We start from the raw sequence: 26,458 nt of genomic DNA, 5'->3' as shown, positions 1-26,458 counted from the left end.
CCAAAATTTAGTTTTTTCCAACCGAAACCCATTAAAAGAAATCCCTTAAAACCCTAGTTTTTGGAAAAAACACGTTTTTTTAAAACTGCTGTAGCTCGAAAACGGTAAGAGCTAGAATCGAATTGAGGGGAAATTGTAGGTTCAGAATTAAATTTTCTACAAGACACTTTTCTCAAATAAGGGATCATATCGAAAATCTGACTCCTTCACCTTCAAAAAACGCCCTACTTCGAAAAATTGTGAAAATTCTTGATTTTTTTGGTGTTTTTAATTTATAAAACGACTTTTCGTACATATATATGTACTTTTTATGGTCTTAACGTTGAAAAGAAAATCCTTTGAGTGACCTTCTATAATTTCAACGTGCTAAAAAATTTAAAATGGTGGGTTTTCATTCAAAAAGGTAGTTTTTAACTCTTTTTTAACGTATTCCTTATAGAAGATTAACATGCTTATACACGCAAACGAGATCTAAATGTAAGTAGGTGAATTATGGATATTTAGACCAATCCCATTCTAACCCTCCCTCTTTCATCCCCATCAATAAAATTTTACCATTAGCAACAGGGTGCAGCCCTATTATTTTTTTAAATTTATGACAATAGCTGATTTGCAACCAACAGTTGAGTGAGCGTAGCGAACGAGCTAACCTAAAGGCAAGTGAGCGCAGCGAACAAGCTCCAACCTAAAAGTGAGTGAGCGTAGTGAACGAGCTAACCTAAAGGAAAATGAGCGCAGCGAACGAGCTCCAACCTAAAGGTGAGTGAGCGTAGCGAACGAGCTAACCTGAAGGCAAGTGAGCGCAGCGAACGAGCTCCAAACTAAAGGTGAGTGAGCGTAGTGAACTAACTTCAACCAGGATATAATTGAGCCATGCGTTTAGTTTAATTTTTCCCATCTTTCCCACCATAAATTCGTGTTTAAACCTGAAATTTTACCTTTTTTTCCCTATTTTTGGTGATTTTTACTGCGCAAGGGGTCCATTCTTCATGTCGACAATTTTTACCAACCCCCCGCCCCCGAAGGGGGCCTAAGATTATTTTAAAATATTATTTTACCTCACTCTTACTCCTAAGACTTTATATCGATGCTTATTGATGTGAAGAAAGTTTTAGAGGTTGTGACTTAGCAAATTTAATTCATCATAGCACCGGCCCTACATCGAGACTCTAACATGCCAAGACTGGTTTGGTTTCCACTAAACAACCCCCCTATGGAATACTTCGCAACTGCCAAGTTATCACTACGTCTTTTACGCAAAAAGCAAAAATGTTTCCGGACAACATCCTGTCCCCCGTGACAATTTCTCATCACGGCTACTATTAAAAGGGGGCCTGGGGGCGGAGCCCCGTAATAAAATACCCTTTATGAATTACCTAGCAACTGCTAAGTTATCATAATATTTAGACGCTGAAAACATTCCTAGACAAAATATTGTCCCCTGAGGTAATTTCCAACTATCCCCCAACCAAAAAAGGGGGCCTGGGGGCGGAGCCCCCAGCGAGCCAAAGGCGAGTCTAATTAACTATACAGCCCGATGTGTAACTGACTGATCAGGTATACTAATGTTTGGGCACTTCTAGATGAGCTAGAGACTTGAAATTTTCGGTGTTTTGTAGGTCTAGTGTCCAAACCCCCGGAAAAATTCCGAAAAGTAGCATTTTCCCCTTTCAACCCCCCCTAAATTGACAATTCCCCCCCTATGTTATTCTTATGGGAAATAACATAGAAAATTCCCGACTTTGGTAAGCTCATCTGAACCGTTTAGAAAAGTGCTAGAGACTTGAAATTTGCGTAGTATTGCACTATGGGATCTTATGTTACCGGTGAAATTCGTAAAAACCCCATTTTCAAAATGCAACCCCCCCAAAAAAATTCCATTAAAAACGCCCTTTTTTGGGGAAAACATGTTTTTTTAAAACAGCTGTAGCTCAAAAACGGTAAGTGCTAGAATCGATTTGAGGAAAAATCGTGAGTTTGGAATGAAATTTTCTACAAGACACTATTATGCGTTTTTCGAAAATCGCACTCCTTCACCTTCAAAAAACGCCCTACTTCCAAAAATTGTGAAAATGCTCGATTTTTTTACGTGTTTTTAATTTTTAAAACGACTTTTCGTTCGTATATTTGTACCTTTTATGCTCCCAACATTGAAAGGAAAGTGCCTCAAGTGACCTTCTATAATTTTAACGTACTAAAAAAAATTAAAAATGGCGGATATTCAATAAAAAATATTATTTTTAACGTATTTCTTATGGAGAATTAACATGCTACGACAAGCAAACTAGAAGTAAACGTCAGTAGGTGAAATATGGGCGTTTGGCGACAGAAAAAGCATTTTTGTCACTTCTAGAGTTGCTACGGAGCTGAAATTTTTTGTAAAGGTTTGTCTGGGTACCAAACCATCCAGAAAGTCCCAAAATTTAGTTTTTTCCAACCGAAACCCATTAAAAGAAATCCCTTAAAACCCTAGTTTTTGGGAAAAACACGTTTTTTTAAAACTGCTGTAGCTCGAAAACGGTAAGAGCTAGAATCGAATTGAGGGGAAATTGTAGGTTCAGAATTAAATTTTCTACAAGACACTTTTCTCAAATAAGGGATCATATCGAAAATCTGACTCCTTCACCTTCAAAAAACGCCCTACTTCCAAAAATTGTGAAAATGCTCGATTTTTTTACGTGTTTTTAATTTTTAAAACGACTTTTAGTTCGTATATTTGTACTTTTTATGCTCCCAACATTGAAAGGAAAGTGCCTCAAGTGACCTTCTATAATTTTAACGTACTAAAAAAAATTAAAAATGGCGGATATTCAATAAAAAATATTATTTTAACGTATTTCTTATGGAGAATTAACATGCTACGACAAGCAAACTAGAAGTAAACGTCAGTAGGTGAAATATGGGCGTTTGGCGACAGAAAAAGCATTTTTGTCACTTCTAGAGTTGCTACGGAGCTGAAATTTTTTGTAAAGGTTTGTCTGGGTACCAAACCATCCAGAAAGTCCCAAAATTTAGTTTTTTCCAACCGAAACCCATTAAAAGAAATCCCTTAAAACCCTAGTTTTTGGAAAAAACACGTTTTTTTAAAACTGCTGTAGCTCGAAAACGGTAAGAGCTAGAATCGAATTGAGGGGAAATTGTAGGTTCAGAATTAAATTTTCTACAAGACACTTTTCTCAAATAAGGGATCATATCGAAAATCTGACTCCTTCACCTTCAAAAAACGCCCTACTTCGAAAAATTGTGAAAATTCTTGATTTTTTTGGTGTTTTTAATTTATAAAACGACTTTTCGTACATATATATGTACTTTTTATGGTCTTAACGTTGAAAAGAAAATCCTTTGAGTGACCTTCTATAATTTCAACGTGCTAAAAAAATTTAAAATGGTGGGTTTTCATTCAAAAAGGTAGTTTTTAACTCTTTTTTAACGTATTCCTTATAGAAGATTAACATGCTTATACACGCAAACGAGATCTAAATGTAAGTAGGTGAATTATGGATATTTAGACCAATCCCATTCTAACCCTCCCTCTTTCATCCCCATCAATAAAATTTTACCATTAGCAACAGGGTGCAGCCCTATTATTTTTTTAAATTTATGACAATAGCTGATTTGCAACCAACAGTTGAGTGAGCGTAGCGAACGAGCTAACCTAAAGGCAAGTGAGCGCAGCGAACAAGCTCCAACCTAAAAGTGAGTGAGCGTAGTGAACGAGCTAACCTAAAGGAAAATGAGCGCAGCGAACGAGCTCCAACCTAAAGGTGAGTGAGCGTAGCGAACGAGCTAACCTGAAGGCAAGTGAGCGCAGCGAACGAGCTCCAAACTAAAGGTGAGTGAGCGTAGTGAACTAACTTCAACCAGGATATAATTGAGCCATGCGTTTAGTTTAATTTTTCCCATCTTTCCCACCATAAATTCGTGTTTAAACCTGAAATTTTACCTTTTTTCCCTATTTTTGGTGATTTTTACTGCGCAAGGGGTCCATTCTTCATGTCGACAATTTTTACCAACCCCCCGCCCCCGAAGGGGGCCTAAGATTATTTTAAAATATTATTTTACCTCACTCTTACTCCTAAGACTTTATATCGATGCTTATTGATGTGAAGAAAGTTTTAGAGGTTGTGACTTAGCAAATTTAATTCATCATAGCACCGGCCCTACATCGAGACTCTAACATGCCAAGACTGGTTTGGTTTCCACTAAACAACCCCCCTATGGAATACTTCGCAACTGCCAAGTTATCACTACGTCTTTTACGCAAAAAGCAAAAATGTTTCCGGACAACATCCTGTCCCCCGTGACAATTTCTCATCACGGCTACTATTAAAAGGGGGCCTGGGGGCGGAGCCCCGTAATAAAATACCCTTTATGAATTACCTAGCAACTGCTAAGTTATCATAATATTTAGACGCTGAAAACATTCCTAGACAAAATATTGTCCCCTGAGGTAATTTCCAACTATCCCCCAACCAAAAAAGGGGGCCTGGGGGCGGAGCCCCCAGCGAGCCAAAGGCGAGTCTAATTAACTATACAGCCCGATGTGTAACTGACTGATCAGGTATACTAATGTTTGGGCACTTCTAGATGAGCTAGAGACTTGAAATTTTCGGTGTTTTGTAGGTCTAGTGTCCAAACCCCCGGAAAAATTCCGAAAAGTAGCATTTTCCCCTTTCAACCCCCCCTAAATTGACAATTCCCCCCCCTATGTTATTCTTATGGGAAATAACATAGAAAATTCCCGACTTTGGTAAGCTCATCTGAACCGTTTAGAAAAGTGCTAGAGACTTGAAATTTGCGTAGTATTGCACTATGGGATCTTATGTTACCGGTGTAATTCGTAAAAACCCCATTTTCAAAATGCAACCCCCCCAAAAAAATTCCATTAAAAACGCCCTTTTTTGGGGAAAACATGTTTTTTTAAAACAGCTGTAGCTCAAAAACGGTAAGTGCTAGAATCGATTTGAGGGAAAATCGTGAGTTTGGAATGAAATTTTCTACAAGACACTATTATGCGTTTTTCGAAAATCGCACTCCTTCACCTTCAAAAAACGCCCTACTTCCAAAAATTGTGAAAATGCTCGATTTTTTTACGTGTTTTTAATTTTTAAAACGACTTTTCGTTCGTATATTTGTACCTTTTATGCTCCCAACATTGAAAGGAAAGTGCCTCAAGTGACCTTCTATAATTTTAACGTACTAAAAAAAATTAAAAATGGCGGATATTCAATAAAAAATATTATTTTTAACGTATTTCTTATGGAGAATTAACATGCTACGACAAGCAAACTAGAAGTAAACGTCAGTAGGTGAAATATGGGCGTTTGGCGACAGAAAAAGCATTTTTGTCACTTCTAGAGTTGCTACGGAGCTGAAATTTTTTGTAAAGGTTTGTCTGGGTACCAAACCATCCAGAAAGTCCCAAAATTTAGTTTTTTCCAACCGAAACCCATTAAAAGAAATCCCTTAAAACCCTAGTTTTTGGGAAAAACACGTTTTTTTAAAACTGCTGTAGCTCGAAAACGGTAAGAGCTAGAATCGAATTGAGGGGAAATTGTAGGTTCAGAATTAAATTTTCTACAAGACACTTTTCTCAAATAAGGGATCATATCGAAAATCTGACTCCTTCACCTTCAAAAAACGCCCTACTTCCAAAAATTGTGAAAATGCTCGATTTTTTTACGTGTTTTTAATTTTTAAAACGACTTTTAGTTCGTATATTTGTACTTTTTATGCTCCCAACATTGAAAGGAAAGTGCCTCAAGTGACCTTCTATAATTTTAACGTACTAAAAAAAATTAAAAATGGCGGATATTCAATAAAAAATATTATTTTAACGTATTTCTTATGGAGAGTTAACATGCTACGACAAGCAAACTAGAAGTAAACGTCAGTAGGTGAAATATGGGCGTTTGGCGACAGAAAAAGCATTTTTGTCACTTCTAGAGTTGCTACGGAGCTGAAATTTTTTGTAAAGGTTTGTCTGGGTACCAAACCATCCAGAAAGTCCCAAAATTTAGTTTTTTCCAACCGAAACCCATTAAAAGAAATCCCTTAAAACCCTAGTTTTTGGAAAAAACACGTTTTTTTAAAACTGCTGTAGCTCGAAAACGGTAAGAGCTAGAATCGAATTGAGGGGAAATTGTAGGTTCAGAATTAAATTTTCTACAAGACACTTTTCTCAAATAAGGGATCATATCGAAAATCTGACTCCTTCACCTTCAAAAAACGCCCTACTTCGAAAAATTGTGAAAATTCTTGATTTTTTTGGTGTTTTTAATTTATAAAACGACTTTTCGTACATATATATGTACTTTTTATGGTCTTAACGTTGAAAAGAAAATCCTTTGAGTGACCTTCTATAATTTCAACGTGCTAAAAAATTTAAAATGGTGGGTTTTCATTCAAAAAGGTAGTTTTTAACTCTTTTTTAACGTATTCCTTATAGAAGATTAACATGCTTATACACGCAAACGAGATCTAAATGTAAGTAGGTGAATTATGGATATTTAGACCAATCCCATTCTAACCCTCCCTCTTTCATCCCCATCAATAAAATTTTACCATTAGCAACAGGGTGCAGCCCTATTATTTTTTTAAATTTATGACAATAGCTGATTTGCAACCAACAGTTGAGTGAGCGTAGCGAACGAGCTAACCTAAAGGCAAGTGAGCGCAGCGAACAAGCTCCAACCTAAAAGTGAGTGAGCGTAGTGAACGAGCTAACCTAAAGGAAAATGAGCGCAGCGAACGAGCTCCAACCTAAAGGTGAGTGAGCGTAGCGAACGAGCTAACCTGAAGGCAAGTGAGCGCAGCGAACGAGCTCCAAACTAAAGGTGAGTGAGCGTAGTGAACTAACTTCAACCAGGATATAATTGAGCCATGCGTTTAGTTTAATTTTTCCCATCTTTCCCACCATAAATTCGTGTTTAAACCTGAAATTTTACCTTTTTTTCCCTATTTTTGGTGATTTTTACTGCGCAAGGGGTCCATTCTTCATGTCGACAATTTTTACCAACCCCCCGCCCCCGAAGGGGGCCTAAGATTATTTTAAAATATTATTTTACCTCACTCTTACTCCTAAGACTTTATATCGATGCTTATTGATGTGAAGAAAGTTTTAGAGGTTGTGACTTAGCAAATTTAATTCATCATAGCACCGGCCCTACATCGAGACTCTAACATGCCAAGACTGGTTTGGTTTCCACTAAACAACCCCCCTATGGAATACTTCGCAACTGCCAAGTTATCACTACGTCTTTTACGCAAAAAGCAAAAATGTTTCCGGACAACATCCTGTCCCCCGTGACAATTTCTCATCACGGCTACTATTAAAAGGGGGCCTGGGGGCGGAGCCCCGTAATAAAATACCCTTTATGAATTACCTAGCAACTGCTAAGTTATCATAATATTTAGACGCTGAAAACATTCCTAGACAAAATATTGTCCCCTGAGGTAATTTCCAACTATCCCCCAACCAAAAAAGGGGGCCTGGGGGCGGAGCCCCCAGCGAGCCAAAGGCGAGTCTAATTAACTATACAGCCCGATGTGTAACTGACTGATCAGGTATACTAATGTTTGGGCACTTCTAGATGAGCTAGAGACTTGAAATTTTCGGTGTTTTGTAGGTCTAGTGTCCAAACCCCCGGAAAAATTCCGAAAAGTAGCATTTTCCCCTTTCAACCCCCCCTAAATTGACAATTCCCCCCCCTATGTTATTCTTATGGGAAATAACATAGAAAATTCCCGACTTTGGTAAGCTCATCTGAACCGTTTAGAAAAGTGCTAGAGACTTGAAATTTGCGTAGTATTGCACTATGGGATCTTATGTTACCGGTGTAATTCGTAAAAACCCCATTTTCAAAATGCAACCCCCCCAAAAAAATTCCATTAAAAACGCCCTTTTTTGGGGAAAACATGTTTTTTTAAAACAGCTGTAGCTCAAAAACGGTAAGTGCTAGAATCGATTTGAGGGAAAATCGTGAGTTTGGAATGAAATTTTCTACAAGACACTATTATGCGTTTTTCGAAAATCGCACTCCTTCACCTTCAAAAAACGCCCTACTTCCAAAAATTGTGAAAATGCTCGATTTTTTTACGTGTTTTTAATTTTTAAAACGACTTTTCGTTCGTATATTTGTACCTTTTATGCTCCCAACATTGAAAGGAAAGTGCCTCAAGTGACCTTCTATAATTTTAACGTACTAAAAAAAATTAAAAATGGCGGATATTCAATAAAAAATATTATTTTTAACGTATTTCTTATGGAGAATTAACATGCTACGACAAGCAAACTAGAAGTAAACGTCAGTAGGTGAAATATGGGCGTTTGGCGACAGAAAAAGCATTTTTGTCACTTCTAGAGTTGCTACGGAGCTGAAATTTTTTGTAAAGGTTTGTCTGGGTACCAAACCATCCAGAAAGTCCCAAAATTTAGTTTTTTCCAACCGAAACCCATTAAAAGAAATCCCTTAAAACCCTAGTTTTTGGGAAAAACACGTTTTTTTAAAACTGCTGTAGCTCGAAAACGGTAAGAGCTAGAATCGAATTGAGGGGAAATTGTAGGTTCAGAATTAAATTTTCTACAAGACACTTTTCTCAAATAAGGGATCATATCGAAAATCTGACTCCTTCACCTTCAAAAAACGCCCTACTTCCAAAAATTGTGAAAATGCTCGATTTTTTTACGTGTTTTTAATTTTTAAAACGACTTTTAGTTCGTATATTTGTACTTTTTATGCTCCCAACATTGAAAGGAAAGTGCCTCAAGTGACCTTCTATAATTTTAACGTACTAAAAAAAATTAAAAATGGCGGATATTCAATAAAAAATATTATTTTAACGTATTTCTTATGGAGAGTTAACATGCTACGACAAGCAAACTAGAAGTAAACGTCAGTAGGTGAAATATGGGCGTTTGGCGACAGAAAAAGCATTTTTGTCACTTCTAGAGTTGCTACGGAGCTGAAATTTTTTGTAAAGGTTTGTCTGGGTACCAAACCATCCAGAAAGTCCCAAAATTTAGTTTTTTCCAACCGAAACCCATTAAAAGAAATCCCTTAAAACCCTAGTTTTTGGAAAAAACACGTTTTTTTAAAACTGCTGTAGCTCGAAAACGGTAAGAGCTAGAATCGAATTGAGGGGAAATTGTAGGTTCAGAATTAAATTTTCTACAAGACACTTTTCTCAAATAAGGGATCATATCGAAAATCTGACTCCTTCACCTTCAAAAAACGCCCTACTTCGAAAAATTGTGAAAATTCTTGATTTTTTTGGTGTTTTTAATTTATAAAACGACTTTTCGTACATATATATGTACTTTTTATGGTCTTAACGTTGAAAAGAAAATCCTTTGAGTGACCTTCTATAATTTCAACGTGCTAAAAAATTTAAAATGGTGGGTTTTCATTCAAAAAGGTAGTTTTTAACTCTTTTTTAACGTATTCCTTATAGAAGATTAACATGCTTATACACGCAAACGAGATCTAAATGTAAGTAGGTGAATTATGGATATTTAGACCAATCCCATTCTAACCCTCCCTCTTTCATCCCCATCAATAAAATTTTACCATTAGCAACAGGGTGCAGCCCTATTATTTTTTTAAATTTATGACAATAGCTGATTTGCAACCAACAGTTGAGTGAGCGTAGCGAACGAGCTAACCTAAAGGCAAGTGAGCGCAGCGAACAAGCTCCAACCTAAAAGTGAGTGAGCGTAGTGAACGAGCTAACCTAAAGGAAAATGAGCGCAGCGAACGAGCTCCAACCTAAAGGTGAGTGAGCGTAGCGAACGAGCTAACCTGAAGGCAAGTGAGCGCAGCGAACGAGCTCCAAACTAAAGGTGAGTGAGCGTAGTGAACTAACTTCAACCAGGATATAATTGAGCCATGCGTTTAGTTTAATTTTTCCCATCTTTCCCACCATAAATTCGTGTTTAAACCTGAAATTTTACCTTTTTTTCCCTATTTTTGGTGATTTTTACTGCGCAAGGGGTCCATTCTTCATGTCGACAATTTTTACCAACCCCCCGCCCCCGAAGGGGGCCTAAGATTATTTTAAAATATTATTTTACCTCACTCTTACTCCTAAGACTTTATATCGATGCTTATTGATGTGAAGAAAGTTTTAGAGGTTGTGACTTAGCAAATTTAATTCATCATAGCACCGGCCCTACATCGAGACTCTAACATGCCAAGACTGGTTTGGTTTCCACTAAACAACCCCCCTATGGAATACTTCGCAACTGCCAAGTTATCACTACGTCTTTTACGCAAAAAGCAAAAATGTTTCCGGACAACATCCTGTCCCCCGTGACAATTTCTCATCACGGCTACTATTAAAAGGGGGCCTGGGGGCGGAGCCCCGTAATAAAATACCCTTTATGAATTACCTAGCAACTGCTAAGTTATCATAATATTTAGACGCTGAAAACATTCCTAGACAAAATATTGTCCCCTGAGGTAATTTCCAACTATCCCCCAACCAAAAAAGGGGGCCTGGGGGCGGAGCCCCCAGCGAGCCAAAGGCGAGTCTAAATACTATACAATCCGATGTGTAACTGACTGGGGATACAAATTCTAGACCACTTCTAGATGAGCTAGAGACTTGAAATTTTCGGTGGTTGTAGGTCTAGTGCCCAAACCACCCATAAAATTCCAAAAAGTCGCATTTTCAAATTTTAACCCCCCCGAAAATTCGAATTCCCCCCCCATGTTATTCTTATGGGGAATAACATTAAAAATGGCCGACTTTCGTGTTCCCATCTGAACCACTTAGAAACGTGCTAGAGACTTCAAATTTGCGTAGTATTGTAGTAAAAGATCTTACATTACCGGTGGAATATGCAAAAGTCCCATTTTCAAATTTTAACCCACCCAAAAATCCAAAACGGCGGACCTCTGAAAACGAAAAAACACTTTTTTTTCAACCGGATGTAGCTCGAAAACGGTAAGAGCTAGAAAAGATTTGACAGTATATTCAGGAACAGGAATTAAATTTTCTACAAAACCCTCTTAGGCGTTTTCAGAAAATCGCACTCCTTAAGCTTCAAAAAACGCCCTACTTTCAAAATTTTGTAAACTTTTTTCAAATTTTTATCGGTTTTTGCTATGTTTTCGTACCTAAATAATTATTTTTTGCAAATATTATTAATGTTTCGTATTCTCCTTAGTTTACTTTACATTTCACCCTTTACATGTATTTTCGTAACTTTACTCCTTGACCCCCAAAAACTTAATTTTAATGTGAAAATTTGATTGGTTTTTACCGGTTTTACCAGCCCCATGTTATCCTTATGGAGAATAGCTATGTAATTTTAATACTTTGGTATGCTCATCTGATTAGTTTAGAAACGTTCTAAAGACTTTAAATTTTTGTAGTATTGCAGTATGGGATCATCCGTTAATGGTGGAATTTGCAAAAATGCCTTTTAAAAATTTTAACCCCCAAAAAAATCCAAAATGGTAGACGTATAAAAACGAAAAAACACGGTTTTTAATACCGACTATAACTAAAAAACGGTAATAGCTAGCAAAAATTTGAAAGAATCTTCATGAACAGGAATTAAATTTCCTACAAGACACTATTACGCGTTTTTAGAAAATCGCACTCCTTCACCTAAAAAAAAACGCCCTACTTTCAAATTTTGGTAAATTTTCTTCAAATTTTTAACGGTTTTTGATAATTTTTCGTACATAAAAAATTTTTTCTTCAAATATTATTAATGTTTCGTACTCTCCTTAGTTTACTTTACATTTCACCTTTCACATGTTTTTTCGTAACTTTACTCCTTGACCCCCAAAACGCGTAGGTCAGTAACGCTGTATAGTCATTTGGTTCTCGCTCTAATTTTTGCTAATGGATTTGGCTACCCATGATTAAGTTTCACTGTCACTTCTTCCTATTTATTGGACTTGTTATTTTGGCGATTTTGCTGCAATTTTCTGTAAGCATGGAATTCTCTTGCGTTGCTGCTGGGTCGTTCCACCAGGGAGATCCCAGATTTACCAAGAGCAACAACGCTCAATGCATGGCAAATGCAACCTGTGCCCTCGCATGGCAAGCATTCTGCGGCGGATTCAGTACCAACGCTATTGACGCTATACTCATGGCGGGCGATAGCTTGTATACACTATCTCGCCGTGAGCATAGCATCACTAACCGGTATCTGTTCCCTGAGGACCTCGCCAGGCACTTCGTGGTTGCACACCATCGTGTTACCATCGAAGAAATTTCTTGTGTTTGGGACGGGTTGTATCCGTTACGAAACGATGGCCTAGATGAGGTGACCTCTTCCTTGTCTTCGGTTTTGGAAGCAGCTATGCCCGGTGACTCCGTTGATAGCGGTTTTTTGTTTACGGGACAGTTGGTGACAGTCGCTTTTTGGCGTTTCCAAGGGCGGCTGTACCTCTTTGATTCCCACGCGGTAAACGAAAACCGTCGTCGAGACATTGATGAGGCGAGAAATAAGGCTAGGGTGTTCGTCTGTAATAGTTTTCGTTCTCTAGCTTCCCTCATTTTGGTGAATTCTGCGTTCGTCGGTGGGCAGTACTCCGTCACAAAAATAAAGTTTTCCGTCAACGAAACTCAAACTGTCCACACGGTCGACTGTTCGGACAATGACTTAACTCAGTTATCAGAATCTGCCTCTGAGACAGTTGTTCAGAAAACCAAATGTCCTGGTAGACCAAAAACAATAAAGCGTGGTCGTCCAAAGCTTTTAGACACGACCCGAGAAGAGCAAGTGGATGCGGCGAAGAAGAAGTATAGGGAGACGCACGCTGACAAACTCCGGGATGACAGTCAACGTTACACTCAAACCCACCCTGAGGTGCACCGAAAGGCTGTTCAGCAATACGACCTGCGTAATCCCGGTGCTTCTGCTGAGAGAGTTCAGATTTTTCGCCTGAAAAATCCGAAAATGTCTGAACTTCGCTATATGCCCGCATCACTTGCTCGGTCCGTAGTCAAAAATGGCCCCATGTCTGTTTGGAATGGGGAGCCACTCAATGAAATACAACCATACAAATTAAAAAAAGTCAGTCTCTGGGTTGACGACGTTTACAGATGTCGTCATTGCCAAGCACGGCTCTTCGAGGAGGAGAAGAATAGAAAGCAATGGTGCTGCGGGGAAGGAGCGTTCAATGTTCTCGACATTCCTCCGTTGCAAGAACGCTTTTATTCCGACCGTCTCTTCCTGGAAAGAGCCCGTGCGTACAACGACCTGTTTGCTTTCTGCGCGCTCGAAGTGTCAGGCGGGTATCGTCATCCCAGTGGTCTTTCTTTTTTCAAGATCGAGGGAAGAATGTACCACCAGGTCTACAATCTGGACGCCCCAGGACAAAAGTTCACCACTCGTTCTGGGAACGTTCAGTTTGTGAATCGGTCCCGCCTGTATATTGACGATGGCGAAGAGCGCCGTAACATTGCGATGGGTAGATCGCTTGATGCCGAGATCATCGACGGTATTGCTGATTTCCTGTCTAGGGAAAATCCTTACATTGAGCATTACCGTCGATTGAGCAACGAGCCTTCCGTAACAGCTCACTTGGCTTTTGAAGTAACAAGCAGGTCTACCCATGGCCCTGTTCTCGGTGATCGGCAAACAGGCGTCGAAGTGCACGCCGTGCTCAGCAATGATGAAAACGACACTGAGCCCCGGAGACTGACTATATGGAAATCCGGTTCCGATAGACCTACATTTATTGATCTTTTACACCCCCTAATGGAACCTTTCCAATATCCCCTACTTTACCCGCAAGGCACTGTGGGATGGCACGTTGGCCGCCTTGATAACAAGGGTGCCAAACTGACTCAATTTAAGTACTCGCGGTGCCTCCTACTTTCTGAACCTCGCTTCTCTCACCTAGGCCGTCTCTCACAAGCTTGGCAGGTTGAGATGTTCGCGAGGTACGAGGAGGAGAAACTGCGTTACATTAAGTTTACGCAGCTGAAGAACACCGATAGTGCCTTGCGGGTGGGGCCGGTTGACGAGATTCGGAATGCACAGCAGGTCTTGAACGACATCGCTCGTGATGAAACCGTCCAAGGCGAGGGTGGGGTGCAGGCAGGAAAAGTCTACCTCCCAAGTTCGTTCACCGGGGGGCCCAGGTACATGAAAGTAAAATACGAAGACGCTATGGCAATCGTATCGCGCCTGGGTTCCCCCACTTTCTTTTTGACGTTTACTTACAACGCGACTTGGGAGGAAAACAAGAAAGCTTGCCCTCGTGGAGGTACTCGCAGTGACCCTAGCACTGCTTGCAGAGTTTTTAGGATCAAACTTCTGGAACTTCTCCGAGACCTGCGCAGCGGAGCAATGTTTGGACGCTCTGTCTATATCGTCTACGTCATCGAGATGCAAATGAGGGGCCTTCCTCACGCCCACATTGTATTCAAGATTGACGGCGACGGACCAGTTCAGGCGTCCGAAATTGACTCCATCATCCGCGCGGATATTCCCTCGGAAGAAGAGGCCGGAGGCCGACTGAGAAAGTTGGTCCTCAAACACATGATCCACGGTCCATGTGGTAATGATCATAGGACTGACTTTCTCTGTTGGGACTCTGCAAAGGGTTACTGCACCAAATACTTCCCCAAGCCCTGCTGTGAAACCACCCACGTCGACGAGAGGGGATTCGTCCAGTACAAGCGAGATTATACCAATCGGGGGACAATTGTATCACGCAATAAGAACATTATCGTACATGACGGTTGGGTTGTGCCTTATAATCCCGCACTGATGTTGAAATACGAGGCTCACATCAATTTGGAGCTGGCGTCTACTCGCCGCGTGATTAAGTACCTCTTCAAATATCTTATGAAGGGAGGATCTCTCCAGAACGTCACAGTTACTCCCTTCAGTAAGCAAGATGATGAGGTACAGCATTACGTGACGAAGAGAATGGTGGGTGCCAGTGACGCGTGCTGGCGTTTATTAAACTTTCCAGTATCAGAATCTGAGCCGGCTGTTGAATGTCTTCCCGTCCATCTGGAGGGCAAGCAGTCCGTCCTGTTTAGACCTGGCCAACTGGCAGAGGCAGCCGCTAGGAACAGCTCCAAACTCACCATCTACTTTGACCGGCCTCGTATTTCACTGTTTGACGACCTGACTTATCAGGGGTTCTATGAAACGTTTGTGGTTCATGTCAAGCGCCCAAAAACTGCGGAGATATACGAGCACCCCGATGGCGTCCATTTTATCACTGCCCGACAGCGTGGCGAGAAGGTGTGAAGGTGTGCAGACTGTTTTGGGTCTCACCGAGCAGGACAGAACAGTATTACCTGCGTATCCTGCTTATGACTGTATCTTGCCGTGGTTATGCCGACCTCCTGTCCCGCGGTGGACCAAACTGCCGCACTTTTCAAGGGGTCGCGCGGCATCTTGGCTTGGTGCAAGACGAACAGGAGTACCACTACGCACTGCGCGAGGCCGCCACTTTCATGACTGGCCCGAGACTTCGTTCTTTCTTTGTGATCCTCTGCAACATGGGGGCTCCTGCAGCTCTCCTGTGGGATGCTTTCCGTGATTCCATCTGCGAGGACCACATAGAGCGTAATCCTCTCGATGTTGAACTGGCCTACAAGCTAGGTCTCATCGATATTGATCGGAGTCTTCGTCGGCCTAGATGAGGTGACCTCTTCCTTGTCTTCGGTTTTGGAAGCAGCTATGCCCGGTGACTCCGTTGATAGCGGTTTTTTGTTTACGGGACAGTTGGTGACAGTCGCTTTTTGGCGTTTCCAAGGGCGGCTGTACCTCTTTGATTCCCACGCGGTAAACGAAAACCGTCGTCGAGACATTGATGAGGCGAGAAATAAGGCTAGGGTGTTCGTCTGTAATAGTTTTCGTTCTCTAGCTTCCCTCATTTTGGTGAATTCTGCGTTCGTCGGTGGGCAGTACTCCGTCACAAAAATAAAGTTTTCCGTCAACGAAACTCAAACTGTCCACACGGTCGACTGTTCGGACAATGACTTAACTCAGTTATCAGAATCTGCCTCTGAGACAGTTGTTCAGAAAACCAAATGTCCTGGTAGACCAAAAACAATAAAGCGTGGTCGTCCAAAGCTTTTAGACACGACCCGAGAAGAGCAAGTGGATGCGGCGAAGAAGAAGTATAGGGAGACGCACGCTGACAAACTCCGGGATGACAGTCAACGTTACACTCAAACCCACCCTGAGGTGCACCGAAAGGCTGTTCAGCAATACGACCTGCGTAATCCCGGTGCTTCTGCTGAGAAAGTTCAGATTTTTCGCCTGAAAAATCCGAAAATGTCTGAACTTCGCTATATGCCCGCATCACTTGCTCGGTCCGTAGTCAAAAATGGCCCCATGTCTGTTTGGAATGGGGAGCCACTCAATGAAATACAACCATACAAATTAAAAAAAGTCAGTCTCTGGGTTGACGACGTTTACAGATGTCGTCATTGCCAAGCACGGCTCTTCGAGGAGGAGAAGAATAGAAAGCAATGGTGCTGCGGGGAAGGAGCGTTCAATGTTCTCGACATTCCTCCGTTGCAAGAACGCTTTTATTCCGACCGTCTCTTCCTGGAAAGAGCCCGTGCGTACAACGACCTGTTTGCTTTCTGCGCGCTCGAAGTGTCAGGCGGGTATCGTCATCCCAGTGGTCTTTCTTTTTTCAAGATCGAGGGAAGAATGTACCACCAGGTCTACAATCTGGACGCCCCAGGACAAAAGTTCACCACTCGTTCTGGGAACGTTCAGTTTGTGAATCGGTCCCGCCTGTATATTGACGATGGCGAAGAGCGCCGTAACATTGCGATGGGTAGATCGCTTGATGCCGAGATCATCGACGGTATTGCTGATTTCCTGTCTAGGGAAAATCCTTACATTGAGCATTACCGTCGATTGAGCAACGAGCCTTCCGTAACAGCTCACTTGGCTTTTGAAGTAACAAGCAGGTCTACCCATGGCCCTGTTCTCGGTGATCGGCAAACAGGCGTCGAAGTGCACGCCGTGCTCAGCAATGATGAAAACGACACTGAGCCCCGGAGACTGACTATATGGAAATCCGGTTCCGATAGACCTACATTTATTGATCTTTTACACCCCCTAATGGAACCTTTCCAATATCCCCTACTTTACCCGCAAGGCACTGTGGGATGGCACGTTGGCCGCCTTGATAACAAGGGTGCCAAACTGACTCAATTTAAGTACTCGCGGTGCCTCCTACTTTCTGAACCTCGCTTCTCTCACCTAGGCCGTCTCTCACAAGCTTGGCAGGTTGAGATGTTCGCGAGGTACGAGGAGGAGAAACTGCGTTACATTAAGTTTACGCAGCTGAAGAACACCGATAGTGCCTTGCGGGTGGGGCCGGTTGACGAGATTCGGAATGCACAGCAGGTCTTGAACGACATCGCTCGTGATGAAACCGTCCAAGGCGAGGGTGGGGTGCAGGCAGGAAAAGTCTACCTCCCAAGTTCGTTCACCGGGGGGCCCAGGTACATGAAAGTAAAATACGAAGACGCTATGGCAATCGTATCGCGCCTGGGTTCCCCCACTTTCTTTTTGACGTTTACTTACAACGCGACTTGGGAGGAAAACAAGAAAGCTTGCCCTCGTGGAGGTACTCGCAGTGACCCTAGCACTGCTTGCAGAGTTTTTAGGATCAAACTTCTGGAACTTCTCCGAGACCTGCGCAGCGGAGCAATGTTTGGACGCTCTGTCTATATCGTCTACGTCATCGAGATGCAAATGAGGGGCCTTCCTCACGCCCACATTGTATTCAAGATTGACGGCGACGGACCAGTTCAGGCGTCCGAAATTGACTCCATCATCCGCGCGGATATTCCCTCGGAAGAAGAGGCCGGAGGCCGACTGAGAAAGTTGGTCCTCAAACACATGATCCACGGTCCATGTGGTAATGATCATAGGACTGACTTTCTCTGTTGGGACTCTGCAAAGGGTTACTGCACCAAATACTTCCCCAAGCCCTGCTGTGAAACCACCCACGTCGACGAGAGGGGATTCGTCCAGTACAAGCGAGATTATACCAATCGGGGGACAATTGTATCACGCAATAAGAACATTATCGTACATGACGGTTGGGTTGTGCCTTATAATCCCGCACTGATGTTGAAATACGAGGCTCACATCAATTTGGAGCTGGCGTCTACTCGCCGCGTGATTAAGTACCTCTTCAAATATCTTATGAAGGGAGGATCTCTCCAGAACGTCACAGTTACTCCCTTCAGTAAGCAAGATGATGAGGTACAGCATTACGTGACGAAGAGAATGGTGGGTGCCAGTGACGCGTGCTGGCGTTTATTAAACTTTCCAGTATCAGAATCTGAGCCGGCTGTTGAATGTCTTCCCGTCCATCTGGAGGGCAAGCAGTCCGTCCTGTTTAGACCTGGCCAACTGGCAGAGGCAGCCGCTAGGAACAGCTCCAAACTCACCATCTACTTTGACCGGCCTCGTATTTCACTGTTTGACGACCTGACTTATCAGGGGTTCTATGAAACGTTTGTGGTTCATGTCAAGCGCCCAAAAACTGCGGAGATATACGAGCACCCCGATGGCGTCCATTTTATCACTGCCCGACAGCGTGGCGAGAAGGTGTGCAGACTGTTTTGGGTCTCACCGAGCAGGACAGAACAGTATTACCTGCGTATCCTGCTTATGACTGTATCTTGCCGTGGTTATGCCGACCTCCTGTCCCGCGGTGGACCAAACTGCCGCACTTTTCAAGGGGTCGCGCGGTATCTTGGCTTGGTGCAAGACGAACAGGAGTACCACTACGCACTGCGCGAGGCCGCCACTTTCATGACTGGCCCGAGACTTCGTTCTTTCTTTGTGATCCTCTGCAACATGGGGGCTCCTGCAGCTCTCCTGTGGGATGCTTTCCGTGATTCCATCTGCGAGGACCACATAGAGCGTAATCCTCTCGATGTTGAACTGGCCTACAAGCTAGGTCTCATCGATATTGATCGGAGTCTTCGTCGGCAGGGTTCTTGCGTCGCAGATCATGGCCTCCCCGATGTACACGATGACACGACGGAGTTGGGCAGAGAACTGCTCTTACATGGTGAAAATCAACAGAGAGTGTTTGTGGAGGAGTGGGTGCCAAAGCTCTCTGAAGATCAAAACCGCGTATTTGAGTACGTTACCTCCGTTCTCAATGCCCCTGCCAGCGGAACGTCGTCGAAAATCATTTTTCTTGACGGCCCGGGAGGCTATGGGAAGACCACTCTGATTCGTGTCATTCTCGCATACGTGAGAGGTTGTCGTCAGGTTGCACTGGCAGTCGCTAGCTCTGGGATCGCCGCGGGTAACATGCCTGGTGGAACTACAGCTCACAGCATGTTCCGGTTGCCACTCGACTTCGGTGACGGCACCGGCTTTTGGAACATCACCAACGGCTCCCAGCGAGCAGAGCTCATCAGGGCCGCAAGGCTCATTGTCTTTGATGAGGCCCCGATGGCACATCGGTTCGTTTTCGAGGTTCTTGACAGATCCCTGCGAGACCTCATGCGTTCCAGTGAGCTATTCGGTGGTAAAATATTCCTCTGTTGTGGCGACTTTCGCCAGATCGCGCCTGTCGTTGTAAACGCTCGTACTCCAACTGACATTGTTTGTGTCTCACTTCGGGCTTCCCATCTGTGGCAGCATTTCAAAATTTTTGCCCTGACAACAGCTCATCGGACTAGTAGTTCCACAGCCTATTCCGAATTCCTTCTTAGGGTAGGCAACGGAACTGTCAGTTCGACCACTTTCTTGGAGGGACGGAACGAACAAAGTCTAATTCCGCTGCTCGGGATTAGACAAGTGACGTCTTTGACTGATTTGGTCGATTCCGTCTTTCCCGCAAACGTCCTACTCGACTCTGATATGTGTTCGCGACGCGCAATCCTCTCGACTCTGATAGTGAACGTCAAGGAGATCAACGACCACATCTTGAACTCCCTCGACGGTCATCTGTACGAGCTGAGGAGCGCCGACACAGTCGACAGAGAGAACGACGATGGCCTGGATGTCGACGTTCAACTCCTGAACACGGCTACTGGCAAGGGCGTACCAGACCATGTTCTGCGGCTGAAGATCGGTTCTGTTTGCCTCATTATGAGGAACCTCAACATCGCTGAAGGACTCGTCAACGGCACTAAAGTCATCGTAATCGGCATCACCAACCGCCTGATTACAGTGAGACTTCCCGGACAGACGCAACCTATCGGAATTCCCCGGATTACCTTTACTTTTGCGTTTGTCGAGGGTTCGCCGTTACGTGTTCGTCGACGTCAGTTCCCACTGATGTTGGCCTATTGCATGACCGGACACAAGAGCCAAGGTCAGACAATAGATTCAGTCGGTGTTGATTTACGGACCGATTGCTTCACGCACGGGCAACTATACGTCTTGCTCAGTAGGGTCAGACATCCAGACCATATTGTTGTTCTCGTACACCCCGAACGTGTCCGAGATGGAATCGCATACGCAAAGAACATCGTGTATGGCGATCTCCTTCTCTAAACCTGATTTGACATTAGCAGTAGGCTAGGGGATCTGCTTAATCAAAACTCCCCGTTGTGACTTGACAACATCGGCAGTACGATAGGGGGCCTGCCTTATCAAAAGTCCCCGTTGTTGTATAAAGTAGTTAGTAAAGTTTACTAACTTGTACATTTGTAAATAATTGTAAATATGGTTCCGACGTTTCCTGGCCTCCCCGTGGCGGAACTGGATATGCCATAAATTGTATGGCTAACCGACAGGGAAACAAACATTACTTGATCTATTTTCATAAATATATACATGAATATCTACTATAATCTATTTAATTCATATGATACTTTACTATTATCAACTTATTCACTTATCAATCGACATACTAATCAATCTACTCATCTTATACAACAGTTCTCTAATTTGTACATTTGTAAGTAATTGTAAATATGGTTCCAACGTTTCCTGGCCTCCTCGTGGCGGAACTGGATATGCCATACAGTTTGTGGCTAACTGACAGGGAAACAAACATTACTTAATCTATTTTCATAAATATATACGTCATGAATATCTACTATAATCTATTTTCTATTTACATCATATATACATGAATATCTAATATAATCTATTCACATCATATAATACTTTACTATTATCAACTTATTAACCTATCAATGAACATCAATATAAATTTACTTATCTTGTACAAAAGTTTACTAACTTGTACATATTCAAATAATTGCAAATATGGTTCCGACGTTTCCTGGCCTCCTCGTGGCGGAACTGGATATGCCATAAAGTTTATGGCTAACCGACAGGGAAACAAACCTTACTTAATCTATTTTCGTAATTATATACTTGAATATCTACTATAATCTATTTACTTCATATAATACTTTACTATTATCAACTTATTAACTTATCAATCTCCTCTAATAAATTCATGAAATCGTTATTACTTTAATGTCGATTTTTACTATAACGAACCCTTCTCTCCTCATATTATTACTTCCTTTGACCAAAAACTCAATTGTAAAAATACTTGACTAACATACTCACTTACCGCAACTTAAAAAATGATTTTTTTATGAGGTGTTCCTTAAGCTAGAAGTTATCTTACTCAAAGTTAACTTATATAACTTAATATTGACGGTTTCACTTCTTGCTTTGTTACAACTTAACTCTAATCTACTAATGACGACTAACAGCTAGGGGGCCTGGGGGCGGAGCCCCCAGCGAGCCAAAGGCGAGTATTATTTATAAATTGGATTGTAAAACCACAAAAGATCCTCACCACTGAGGATTCTCAACATTTTCGTGTTTCTAAAGGTGGTGTCTCGCACCATTCCGCTGACTGCAGGCAACACACGTGACTGGAAAACTTCCTCAGCCCAGCTCGGCAAAGACAGTCCATTGTCTACCTATAGGAACAAGTAATACATTTCTCTTACATTGGTAATAACTTTGTAATCCTATATACAGAGTGTCCCACGAAGAGGTTTAAACGTTTGATTTTACATTACTTGCCCATGTATGTGCCATATATTCTTAAACTTTACACAATTTATCAAATATGTTTTAAAATATTCTGGGAAAGTTTCAGCTCCCTAACCCTCGTAGAAACAAAATGGTGGACTTTTTAAAAAGTTTACAATTTTTTTCCTATTAAAACCACTGTTTAAACGGCTGTCAGCTGTAATGACGTGCCATTTTATGATATTTCAGACATTACAATGACTGGGAATAGGTATGAACAAGTTTAAAATGAAAATGTATTTCCTCAATTTACGGTTCTAAAAATGAATCAAAGCAATATTGTGCTCCATGGTGATTCATGGCCATTTCGCTAATCATGTCAAGCATTTACTAAATGACAACCTTCATGGTAATTTTTTTGGTCGTGAAATTTTTTTTTAGATTTACCACCCCGATCCTCAGATTTAACTGTGTATGACTTTTTTATGTTGTTACTTGAAGGAAAAATTTTAATCCTATACCTTCAAAAATGATGAGAAACTACTGGCTATCACAGAATATCTTTGTGGGAGCTTACGATTAGTTTGTTAAGCGCTTTTACCAGTGAGTCGCTGAGGATGGATCACAGTTTGAATAATTTTTGACTCTACGTTTAGGGGTTTCTTTAGACCATGTTTCATTTTTATACATATAATAATATTTTACAATACCAAAAACACAACTTTCAATGTTTTTAACGTATCATTTTTCAATATGCCACCATTTAGTTTATACAAGTGAACTGACATATTGATGGAATAATTTTAGACCCCATTTTATAAATTGTTAAGTTTCAAAATGTTCGGTGCATAAATGGGCAAGGAATATAAAATCAAACATTTAAACCTCTTCTTGGTACATCCTGTATTACTAGGCAAGCATGTGTCTTAAAGCCTTTTTTCAGCTCGTGTGCGACGCAGGGAAAATCTACGCGTACTGGCTGAAATGATATTTGCCTGTAGATGTGCAGAATGCTTTTTAAAATAGGCAAAAAAAAATAAGCACAAGTAATGAACTTAAAATATAACAAAAATACCATGGGCCTTATGGGTTGCCATGTTGGAGACGAAATACCAACGAAATTAAACAGAAAATAAAAGCGAATGCAAACAACTCAAATTTGTTTTATTTACAGCGTGGGGTGAAAATAGAGAATTTGTGCACATGGTCTTGTTTAAGACCACGGGGCGACCTCTTGTATCTTAATAATAGTTGGTATGATGAAACTCTTTCACTTTCAAGGTTGGTGGGATTGCGATAAATATGTTATGTGAATTGATGAAAGATAAATACTGTGGCATTAAGTTTGGGTACTAAAGTAGACATCCCAAATAAATTTAATATCCTTAAATTGATTTTTTACCAAGAGAAAGTGCATGGCTAATTTAGTTTTTCAAAGTGGTATCCTACTACTAAAGCTTTTGTTTGTCTTTTAGCTATTCATACGATGGAAGTTTAGGTGAGACAAGTTCCAGATTTACTTTTTTGTGATATAATATGTTTGGTGTATTTTAAACAGCTGAATTAACCTAAAGGACTATCGCAAATCTAAGTTATATACTAATAAATATACATCCACTACGAACTGCTCAATGAACTTTGCTCTCTTTGAATCTATCTTTCTAGGTAATATATGTAGCTGTAAAAAAGACAGCATAAACGTTACCAACCATGCAAGCTAAGTTCTGCGAAAGCAGGTAGAGAGCAGAGCAGGTAGATATGTTGGTACCACTGCCCTCACTAGCGATGTGATACAGTGGGATATAGTGACTGTAGTTCTGGGCAAGGTCTGCCAATGATCTGTTCTGTTCCACCCAGTAACGAGGGCATTGTCTGGCGTCAAGACTGATCAGAGTCTTGTCTAGCAGGTTTGGGTAGACAGGTACAGGAAGCCAGGTGATGTTGGGGTGCCACCGCTGAAATCCTTGAGGAGGGTAGAGTCCAGCTAGCAGCGTGGCAGCACTGACCATGGCCCTGGAATTGAATTACAGGTAAGTGACCAAAGATTTCGGTCATATGAATACCATTTGAATGGTATTTGTAAATTTGGTGCGTAATTTATATTACTCGTTTATAATCGTGTATATTTCGTACCTAGGCCCGAAAATGAGGTTTTGCCAGATCTAGACAGTTCAAAAAAAGATCAAAAGCTGCTAAACCATTTCGGTCCATGGAACGAATGCTATTTTTTCCCACACTAAACCTTATTACCACTATCCACCACAATAATAATTCACGCTAACAGTAAACACAACTACCCCTTTAAGGTTATGTGAATAATTTGAGGAATCAGCAAAAATAATAATGAATAATTGCTAGTCAGCGGTGACAATAAAATAAATAAATAATAAATAAATAAAAATGCCTTTATTTAGCAAGCGTTCCTCAGTACATACTGCTTTACAGGATAACTCTTGTCAATTTAATTACTAATACTAAATAAAACTAATAACAAAAAGTACATAATCTATTTACAAAATTTGAGGTCCTTTCTATACATTTCTTTTAACTTATTTCTAAAAGCTGGAACACCCAGCAATTTAAGACCACAGGGGAGGTCATTATACAGCTTTGACCCAAAGTATGAAAAGCCTCTCCTGCCAATCTCCAGTCTCACTCTCGGGAAGTGAAACAGCTTTTCCTGTCGAGTATGCACCGAGACACCCGATCGCGGGAGACCAGTCTTTCCATCAGGTAAGCTGGTTCTTTTTTGACCAGTACCCGATGAACCAGAGTGCAGGTTTGCATCCTGCATACGGCTGCTGAGGGCAAAAGACCGGCAGTTTTTTCAAATTCAGATATATGATCGCTTTTCCGCAGACCATATATAAATCTTACTGCGGTGTTCTGAAGTTTTTGAATCCTTTCCATGCCCTCATTTGTGATGCTGTTGCCATATGCAGGAAAACAGTAGTAGAGCACTGACAAGACAATTGATTGAATCAGCTGAATCTTGGCTGACTCAGGTAGGATGGTTCGGCATTTGTACAGACCCCGCAATCTACCCAACGCCAGCTGGGAAACATGGGTGATATGATCAGAGAAGGTAAGACCACTGTCCAGTATTACGCCCAAAGTCCTGGCAGTGTGGCTCACCTTCAACTCCACGTCATCAAGTTTTACCTGCACGTCTCCATCAATGATCAATTGAACATAGTTGGGCGGAGCAATATGAAGAACAGTGCATTTCTCTCGGTTTAACTTGAGACCATGCTTTATGGACCACTCACTGACATTCGCCAAATCCAAGTTCATTCTCGCAACAGCTTGGTCAATTGAGTTGACATCATAGGATAAATGCATCTGACAGTCATCTGCATAGGCGTGCACATTGCAGAAGTGCACGCAATTGGATATGTCTGCAGTGTACAGGGTGAATAAAATGGGACCCAGACAGCTCCCCTGCGGCACTCCCCGGACTTTGTCAAGGGGAAGTGAAACATCAGCTCCCACTCTAGTCACCTGTTCTCTTTTTTCCAAGTACGACTGCATCCAAGCAATTGCATTATCCATAAAACCAAGATGTCCCAATTTAGCAAGAAGTAAACTGTGGCTTATAGAGTCAAACGCCTGTGAATAGTCAAGCATCACAACAGAGCTACACCTGCCCCGGTCCCTCGCCTCAAACAAGTCTGCAAACATATTCACTAATGCAGTGCAGGTACTGTGGTTTCTTCTAAACCCTGACTGTAATTTTGGAAGGATTTGTTCTTTTTCTAAATGTTCTAGAATTTGTTTTATTGCTAATTTTTCCAGTACTTTTGATATCGCAGGCAAGACTGATATAGGTCTAAGCTCACTGAAGTCAGTAGGATTAGATTTTTTTGGCAATGGGTGGACTCTACTAGTTTTCCATGCCTGAGGAAATTTGCCTGATCCTAATGATTCATTCATCAAGTGAGTTAAGGCACCAATTGCGTAAGGACAAACTGCTTTAATCATTAAAATACTCAAGTCGTCAACTCCAACTGCTCTAGAGGTTATTTCATTTATTGCCGTTTTAACATCCTTCTCTGAGACTTTTTTAAAGTTAAATGAATTAGTTATTCCTTTCTTCCTTTCTTTGTTATAAGAACCAATTAAGCGTGAGTCTGCATCAAAGAAACATCCCATTTTAACAAAGTAATCATTCATGTCATCAACTTTAAAAGTATTTGGGAGTTGTGTGTTACAGTTTTTTCCAATTAGATCAATCTGTTTTAAACATTTCCAAAATTTTCTCGAATCTTTACAGTCTGCAAGGTTATCAGTAAAATATTTCTTTTTTGCCTTCCATATTACACCATTTAGTCTATTCCTAATTTTCTTGAACTCCGTCCAATCCTTATCTTGTCTAGTTTTCTTATACTTAGTTCTAAGTTTATTTTTTAATTTCGTTAACATGACCACTTCCACATTTCTCCAAGGTGATTTCCTCTTCGTAACTCGTTTTGTTACTAGAGGTGCTAATGCGTCATAAATGTCTTTCACATTGCTTGTAATAAA

General features: G+C 41.4%; 1 protein-coding gene across 1 annotated transcript in view; it reads right to left on the bottom strand.

Moving 5' to 3' along the window:
- LOC128994967 (lysosomal acid phosphatase-like) overlaps positions 1-26,458 on the bottom strand; it is a 54,337-nt gene that overhangs the window by 21,345 nt on the left and 6,534 nt on the right. The window contains exons 4-5 of the mRNA XM_054419824.1: positions 23,644-23,947; positions 21,753-21,879 (exon numbers count right to left, since the gene is read on the bottom strand). Of these exons, the coding sequence (XP_054275799.1) occupies positions 21,753-21,879; positions 23,644-23,947 (431 nt within the window). The remainder of the gene's footprint in view (positions 1-21,752; positions 21,880-23,643; positions 23,948-26,458) is intronic.

This window comes from Macrosteles quadrilineatus, unplaced genomic scaffold, assembly GCF_028750875.1.
Source record: "Macrosteles quadrilineatus isolate MER2022 unplaced genomic scaffold, UCM_ALF_1.0 Scaffold_5__1_contigs__length_97177068, whole genome shotgun sequence".
NCBI lineage: Eukaryota > Metazoa > Arthropoda > Insecta > Hemiptera > Cicadellidae > Macrosteles > Macrosteles quadrilineatus.
Note: the sequence above shows the minus strand (reverse complement) of the source record. Positions and strands in the feature narration are given on the sequence as shown.